The sequence below is a fragment of the Mya arenaria genome, chromosome 3 (genome assembly GCF_026914265.1).
Source record: "Mya arenaria isolate MELC-2E11 chromosome 3, ASM2691426v1".
NCBI lineage: Eukaryota > Metazoa > Mollusca > Bivalvia > Myida > Myidae > Mya > Mya arenaria.
The window spans coordinates 29,274,558-29,283,636 of record NC_069124.1 but is presented as its reverse complement, the minus strand read 5'-3'; the positions used below and the strand labels follow the sequence as shown (position 1 = coordinate 29,283,636).

At 33.2% G+C, this 9,079-nt stretch overlaps 1 protein-coding gene across 1 annotated transcript; it reads left to right on the top strand.

The window, feature by feature from the left end:
- The first annotated feature begins 1,491 nt into the window (after positions 1 to 1,491).
- LOC128225936 (receptor-type tyrosine-protein phosphatase epsilon-like) lies at positions 1,492 to 8,726 on the top strand. Its single transcript, XM_052935829.1, has 17 exons — positions 1,492 to 1,495; positions 2,429 to 2,565; positions 2,912 to 2,999; positions 3,323 to 3,396; positions 3,577 to 3,613; positions 3,854 to 3,951; positions 4,679 to 4,801; positions 4,951 to 5,096; positions 5,211 to 5,346; positions 5,596 to 5,745; positions 5,990 to 6,074; positions 6,227 to 6,300; positions 6,717 to 6,854; positions 7,546 to 7,671; positions 7,833 to 7,990; positions 8,245 to 8,383; positions 8,566 to 8,726. Exons 1-17 carry the CDS (start codon positions 1,492 to 1,494, stop codon positions 8,635 to 8,637), a joined length of 1,785 nt encoding a protein of 594 aa, XP_052791789.1. The 3' UTR covers positions 8,638 to 8,726.
- Positions 8,727 to 9,079: the final 353 nt, after the last annotated feature.

Genomic DNA, 9,079 nt, shown 5'->3' with positions numbered 1-9,079 from the left:
ATGAATTTTATAAAACTGCTATATATTTTCAAACATCGAAAAACTGCTCTTCTCCGAAGAATCATAAGATCAATCAAAATGATTTTTTTCCATGTGTATCAATAATGTGTTCGTTTTAACTTTAGTTTTCTGTTAACTGAAGTTTATTTTACCAGAAACTGTTGTGTTTATTTCATAATCTCTGATAATGCGAAAAAAATTCAAATATAGACAAAATATTTACTTGTCGCTCTTTGTAGCCCTTGGAGTTTAGGGGTGGGTGTAATGAAACATAAATAACTTTTTTAATTCACGGTAAAAAATCTTCAAAATTAGGATAAAAGTCCCATAGTGTACCGTGATTATAACTATGTTGTCGGTTAAAGCCTTTAAAATAGTGTGTATTACGCGGCTAATACCTTAAGCCGTTTATTATTTATTCAGTTATGGCAACCATATTTTAATGTTTTCGTTTGAAACAAAGTTAACAAAGTTAAAACTATTCGCACAACTAGATAATTGAGGTTTTATTAGATTAATAAAACACATATGGAATAATATATTCTGGGTAGTGATAATTTTGATATGGAAACTTTCATCTATCAGAAAGACTAACATATTCTAGATTGAGGTACATAAGATGTGATATGTTCATAGGATTGTATAAATGCTTATAATACACTCCCTTCAGTGTTTATTATAGGGTTCTATGTGAGTACAGACTATCATGTTGCTCCTTTAATTCAAAAGAGTAATTATACTTTTTAGTCTATTTGGGAGTAGAAAAATCATTAAAGGGAATTAGTAATATTTTTGTACACAGCATAAGGCTAATTTTATAGGACCATTGTGCTCTAGGCCGGGGGTATATTTTAAAACTGATTTTTACAAAATGCACATTTTAATTTAAAAAAGTCAATAGTTATGATTCAAACTGATTACTAAACAAAATGATACATACTTATAGTATAACTGTTAAATACGAACACTATCTGCATTCAATTTCATCTTTAACATTATACATTGCAGAGCATCATAGAAATTGAACACCTGCTGCTAAAGACATGGGCACATGTGTACCAAGACCCATAACTCTGGTTTAAATAATTATAATGTTTTGCCCAGTTTTGTCTACAAAAAGAGCGACAACAGCGGAACTTATGTGCTCAGGGATTTGTTTTGATATTTTAGAGTTAAATAAATGTATACCCTAATTTTAAGGCCGGTTATAAGTTTTAATAATAAATGAAGGAATAAAGTTTGCCACTTCTCTAGATCTCGACGCTGTCTTTACATCTGCAATAGATTTATTTTCATATTCATGGAAATACAAGTCATACTGATTTGTAACTCTCTGTAGCTCCCTCTCAATTATTTTAAATACTACTTGTATTCATTCAAGTTTTCATATGTACTTTTATAAAATTATATGTATTTAATTAGACCACATACTAGTCTCTGTCCTACCCAGTTTGCTTATTTGGTTACAGTTGTTTTAACAATGTCAGTGCCATGGGTAGGCTTTCATATGAGATATCACATTTGGAAATTACTCCACAGGTTGTTCGTTCGGGTATGGAGGACTCAATTGCAGTATCGGTGTGTAATAAAATAAATCAATAGCAAATTATTTAAATCGTTAAATTTGGTCAAATTTCGAATATGCTTAACATAATGTTTTATAAGTATTTATTAAGAAATGTCATGGTCCGTGGCATAATGTGATGGAATTAGCTTGAAGCATCAATATATTCATATCCATTAAATAAGGTATTATCAAAGACTGTTATTTTCAATGACACTTCATTTAGATTGTAAGGAAAATCAGCATAGCGTTTAAGCTTCAAATTTTTCAGCTCTCATTGAAGATTACAGTGAACAAGAAACCTCTTCCGCCGGTGCAGTTGCTGGAAGTGTAATTGGGGTTCTTTGTGTTGTCGCAGCCATTGTTGGCGGGGTATTTTTCTTCTACAGAAGAAGATCTCGGTAAGCCATTGTTTATAGGATTATGTTCTGTCATGACTGGGTACTAGTTTTTATTATAATATATTCTTAAATATCAATGATTAACATACAACGAGTATATTTCTTTCTTTCAGTAAACCGCAAACGATAGAATCAAGTAAAACGTACGAAAACGCTGAGTTTAATACACCAACGCAGACCGTTTCACATTCATTGAGTCATATCTCTGCAAATACATCAGAAAGTTAGTGAATATTGATACTGAAATTGATTTATACGAGAATATAACTACTAAACATTTTTAAGCAGACACTTAAACACCAAAAACGTATTTTTCTTGAATCTTAATAACAACCTTTCTTTAAAAATCGAAGCCTTGTTATAGAATATCGCTTTCAGAAGCATTTTAGATATGCTTAGATCTATCTCACCTACCAGAGACTATTTGAATTAAGAGTATATCAAACTACACAAAATATTTCAGTTGTAGATACGAAGGACACAGATGTTAATTACTATGAGTTTGAAAATAACATTCCTGGCATACAGATTCACAATCTTTGGGATTACATCAGAGTCAACAAGAGGAACGAATGCCAACACTTTAATGACGAGTTTGCAGTAAGTGCTCACAGCGCATTTTAATAGTTTTGTATGTAAGCCTGTTATTTGCTTAATTGATTTTTACTATTTACATTGTGATAAGGATAAAGAAAGACATGCATACGTTACCGTGTATATTATTACAAATAAGGCTTAAAGTGTTGAATATTTTGTCTGTTAAGGGGAATAAAATATTCGTTGTTCGCCTTAATTTAGAAACATAAATGGCAGTAATCAGGTTGGATTTCCGGCGGTTAATACTGTACACAAGACGACATCGGTCAAGGATATGATGTGACTTATGGTTCTCGTAAGTTTTACGTATTTATTGTTTTAAAGATCAACTTTTATTTTCGGCCAACAGAAACTTCCAACCGGACTTGTCCATAAACACGATGTGGCTGGCAGGGAAGAAAACAAGGGGAAGAACAGATACAGGGAGATGCACGCATGTAAGTCTCAATACGCGAGGAAACAATATACATACATTCAAACTTAAAAAAGGAATAAGTTGAACCATGAAAATACATAAATGGGCAAAGTATATAATTGATTACTAGGCCTGATGGAATTATAAAAAAGATATTATCATTGAACATCTATGTTAGTACAGCAAAACAGTTATGGAATATTTGTTGTCGTTTAAAAGAGGTATAGTGTATTTTGAAAAAAAAATTAAGTAAGAACGACGACTTTGTCATAAACACAAACAAATATGATATAAAATTGGCTTCATTTTTGTCTAACCAGTCATGCGTGTTCTGCTTATGTTAAGATGACCACTCCCGCGTGACGTTACAGAAGGAAAAGAGTGACGACTGCGACTACATTAATGCGAGCTACATAGACGTAAACTTATTTCATAAACTTGAAATAATCAAACGAGTTAAATCCTATGTGTTTTACACATGTAATATGTTGTCGGATTGTGAATTGAAAATAAAATCTAGAATCAAACCATTCTACCAGCAGCCCAAGCAAAATCTAAAATTGTCATTGATAAAGTTGTGTTTATTTTATTCCTGACAGGGTTACGATAAAGCTCGAAAGTTTATAGCGTCTCAAGGTAATACATTAATACTCTTTTAATATTCTACCAATTGACGAAGAAACTAAGCAAGAGTACAGTTATGACCTTTATTGTCAGATAAAGCCTTATTTGATCTCAAAACTTGTGGTATTTATTTCAAAACTACATTTATTTAGTTTTCTTCGGCTCCGTAAAGATGAATGAGATTACTAATAATAAGGTTGTGAATTAATATTCAGGAAGTGAAAACGTCTTTTTTCTTATACTATGGTGAAGGTCCAACCAAAAATATGGTCGATGACTTCTGGCGAATGGTCTGGCAAGAGAATGCTGAAAAGATAGTAATGCTTACTAACCTTATTGAAATGGCGACGGTAATATCAACTTGAATAACACTATTTTATGTTGATCATATATGATTCTGTTGCATGTTGTATATTGTAATTTCGATTAAGGTGCACAGTATAGGTTGATGCAAAAAAGACTTTTCGACTTTAATGACATAAAAATATTAATTATTTAGAGATAAAAAACATAAGCCTTTTACAAATTATCTTTTGAATGGAAATTTCGCCACAAATTACCGAAGTTTGAAAACCGCTATAATATCGCTTATACTTTAAAATCTGTTCAAAAATCATATGCTTTTACGATTAGGTCATCAAAGTCAAATAAGTTAAACATAATCATGCATAAAAATATAGAATAAAGATTTGCATCAACCTACATTGTGTTTTTGTTTGTTTGTCTCCCCCATAAATCAATCTTGCGACTGAACTAAATATATAATCACAACATTAGCATTTGCTAGAGAATGTACTACTATGTATGTATATTTTTATCATCAGGTCAAAAATGTCTTATATTATTATATAGAACTGTAAATAAAAATCAAACTATCTTTGTCATTCAAAACATGTCACATTATGGGCTTCATCCTGTTTGTAATCGCAGCAACTATCATTAATCTTCATCATTCTAGCTTAGATAATAATTATGTAATATATTATTCTACTTGCATTTGTTCCTTTATGCCAATTTTAACCGTTATAGCAACGCCGCAAATAAAGTTATTTTGCTAATTGCTTACATTTTTAACAGGTGAAGTGCCTGAGATACTGGCCAGAAATGGACCAAACCTGCTCCTTCGGGGGAATCGACATATCCTTTACAGCTGTTAAAACGTTTCGAGATTATGAAATGAGAACATTAATTGTCAAAAAGGTTTGTTAGTTTATGTTTGTTATATATAATATTTTAACTACTTACTTTTTTTTAGTAGTGTACTATTTAATATTGCCATCAAATGTGTATTTTTTTCATTTTCATTGTAATGGTTTCCGTGACAGTTATGACGTTTAATACTTTTCCAGGGACAAAGTGAATCCAGGCGAATTCAACAGTATCATTTCAAAGCCTGGCCTGACAAAGATGTCCCTGACAATGGATGGTGTCTTGTTGAGTTTTTGAATGCTGTTGAAACAAAGTCTACAAATGCACCTATCATAGTACACTGCAGGTATACTTTTGTAAACTCAATGAAAAATCTTACAGTATAATTTGTTCTTGGTTCCAATTATAATATTAAGCGCTTAAAATTACATTTGAAATCATTTGGAATTTCTTTTTACAGTGCCGGTGTGGGTCGGACAGGCACGTTTGTTGCTCTTGACAACCTCGTTGATGAAGCAAATACTGAAGAATGTGTTAGACCTTTGCAAATGGTAGAAGTCCTGAGGCGGCAACGAGTCAACATGGTTCAGACAAAGGTCGTTGTTAAACTATGCTAACTGATGTTTAAACATGTAAATGTTTATAATACTATTTGCGTAGTATAGACATATTTAACGTATAACGTATTTTTATTGCCTTCTGATGTAGTACTTATTCTCGAGACACTTTGAAACGGCCTTAATGCTAGAGCTACCCGATATTTCAGTAACCCCGATTCCTGATCTCAGCTATGTATCCTTTTATATAAGTTCATGTGATGTAAATGTTTTATGATTTTCAATCAGGATCAGTATATATACTTGCACGAGGCGCTTGCCGAAGCCCTGCTGATGGGCACTGATCACGTCTGGTATAGACAGTTTGAAAGTGTCCATTCATTCATGATGACAAGAGAACCGGGACAAAAACAAACGAGGCTGGTTCAACAGTTTCTGGTACTTAGATGATTTTACTTCTAAATGAACAATGACTGCTGGATATCGTCCTTTTTATTAATTTTGAGATAGTAAAACACTTGTCAAACTTGGCATTATATGTTTGGTCCATATATTTTCTTTTCCGATTAATTACGGTCTGTTAGCTCGAGTGTATAGCCCTGAGTCCGTTTCTTTGGTAATAACCAGTGTATTTGGTTTTTGTTGCTTAAAGCGTTGATTAGGTTTTAAACACTGATTACAGTTGATAGAAAAAAGTCTTACAAATGAGTCGCAGGAGGTGCAGAATGGGCCGGAATATGGAAACATGGAATCAATTCTTTCAGAAAGTATGAGTTTCTAATATTTCTATATGTTAAATATGTGTTTCGTGTACCCTGATATGTCTTACAATATATATATATATATAAACATAAGAGATTATATTGCAAAGTTGAAAAGCGAAGATTTATCATCATTATCAGTTCCTCCTTAATTGTAGTTGACGCATACCGCCCGAAATTGAAGAAACGAGGTTCTGATTTTACACAACAGCTCGGCGCAATTATGTTGCCGGTAAGACTCCAGCGTACCATTTCACCAGAAATTACCTTTTTGTTCTGCTTTCATATTCATATATAATAAACCTGGATTTACTCTGTATCCAGGCCTATGTCTTTGTTTATTTTTTAATTTGGCTAGGATACATTTATTTATATGCAAAAGGGTGTATTATCAAATATCTAGCTGGTGTCAACAATATTGCTTATATATTTCAATACGATCTTAATGTGTTATTAAAAGTTAACGCTGCTTTATTTAAAAAAACTGATTTTGTGCTTTATACGTTCGTCGAAAATTTCATGAGTGTAAACGTCATCAAAAAAGAATTAACACGATGTCTCATTTCAATGCAATTACTTTTACTACTTTATTTGTCACCGGTTTTACAATTTTCTGATGTATTACTATTGTGAATGTGAATACTTCAGAGCGTTTCCGGAAAGAATACGTTCTTGCTGTGCAAATCTCCGTGTGAAGAGCAGCTGGAAGAGTTCTGGTCTCTTGTTGAAGAGCAGCACGTGATCACCGTCATTATGCTTACTGCTACATCCTGCCGAGCACACCAGGTATGGGAGAACAATTCAAACGAAATATCGTTGGTTAATGTCACAATGTTCAAAACGACAATAACATATATCTAATCATACTTCAATTGCACATCGGGCTGCCAAACGACACTCTTTAGTTAAAGAGTTACGACCAATGGATAGATGTATTAGGATCTTTTATAAGCCCTAACTAAGGTAGCTCATAATGTCTAATATAGAAATGTGATAATGGTGCATGTGGCATGTTAAGGCGTCAAATATTTTTGAAACAAAAATAACAACAATACTTTCGTCCTTTGTTAAGTTAAAATGATTTTTTAAGACGTTGACTTGTTTACACTCAATAGTGATTAGGTCCCAATGCACGCCTGCTCTGAAAAATATGAATAAAGATAGTTCAATGTGTATGTATGCTGTGTTTGATTTGCGCCACAGAGTGTCTCTTGATGTTTGTTTTTCGTGTCTGGTAGGCTTTAACCTAGTGCAGCAAAACAGGGTTATCGTAAATAGTTTGCCTATTAGAGTTTGTTCCTGTAGATTCCAATGTATTATCAGATCAGATCAGATTAAGCTGACATCCGATTACCTTACTGTTCGTATTGCCTTAAACTATAGGTTGTAAAGCATGACTGAACAATCACGTGTTTTTTTTATCTTTGACAATACTAACATACAAGCGTACATTCATGGCGTTTGGCTTGAATTTTAGACCTGTGTGTACATGGGCGGGAATGGAAATGGGAAAGTTGGAAGATATTCTGTTAACTTCATACAAGAACGGAAGAATAAAACGTTTAACGAAAGGAGCTATTCATTTCGGGACGAGGACAATGAGGTATGGTTCCGAAAGAACTTGTAATGCCTAAAGTACAACAAAGAATAAGTGTGTATACTTTTTACGAAAACTTTATTTATGTCCATTGTAAGTATATATAAGTAGTTAATGAATAGGAAAACGGTTTGGAGTGCAAAATTAAGTTTACATATCCATTTAAGGACGAGGACTATCTGACAACAATAAAACAGTTTCAAATCACCGGTTGGACTGATGACGAACCACTTCCGCCAATGCAAAACATGTTGGACTGCCTCAATGCTGTCAGAAAGTGGCAGCCGCACCTAGCCGAAAACAGACCTGTTTTGATTCACTGCGAGTAGGTTTCTTATCAAGGAAATTTAACATGGTTTTCAATAACTGCTATTTAAGTCGGTTTTCTATTAAGATATTTGCGAAACTTGAGTTATGACCATTTACTGTAGCATTATCATACAATTATGTCATTGCAGTTATATTTTTAATTGGACATGTTTTTTAAAACATATGTCTGATAATTTAAAAACAATGATTATGTTCGAAATATTTTTCATGAAACAGCTTCATATTAACATAATTTTATCTGAAAACAAGGACGGGACATAAGCGAAGTGGATTGATCGCAGCACTTTTGAATGAGCTTTATCGTATGGAAAAGACACGAGGTCAGATAAACATCGTGGAGATTGTGAAGACAATGAAACAGAGAAACAGGGACATCATCCCCAGTACTGTGCGTAACTTCAAATTAGGAAATTTTATGTTTTCGAATTTATTATACATATTTTAAATCAACAGTGTCGATAGCTGATGTGCGCATCCGTAACATGTTTAAAGAGTATATTGTTTCGTCTAAAATTCTCATCATCTTTAAGAATATTTCAATCCCTTTTGACTTGTGTCTTTTTCTTTCAGGTTCAATTCAAGTTCATTTATGATTCGCTTTTAGAACATGCAAAGAACGCCACCGACTATGAGATCATTTGAAGAAAGTCGGCAAAGTCCTTAAATGTGACAGTGTCCATAGACTATAGAGTGCTTTACGAAGAGATGATTTAAAAGTTTAATGTTCATAACAAGACATATCCGATCTTTCTTAGATCACGACTGCGTTGCTTGCTTCAACGTTCAAAACGATTGTGCGTGTGTGTCTGTGCATGTGTGCGTGTTTGTGTGTGTATGTGTGTGCGCGCGCGTGTGTGCGTGTGTGTGCGTGTGTGTGTTTTATGATTGATATTAATAATCTTATTCATGACACATTGTTCTTTTGTTAATTTGAGTTTTGGTAAGCTTACACGAAGCTTTATACCTGTTTGGTGATCAGTAAGTAGATACACAAACCATTAACGTATCGTGTTTATAAAAAAGCGAATGAGTTTCATTTGGTTGTCCTGCACTTATAATCAAATGCTGGTTTACGTGTTGCATG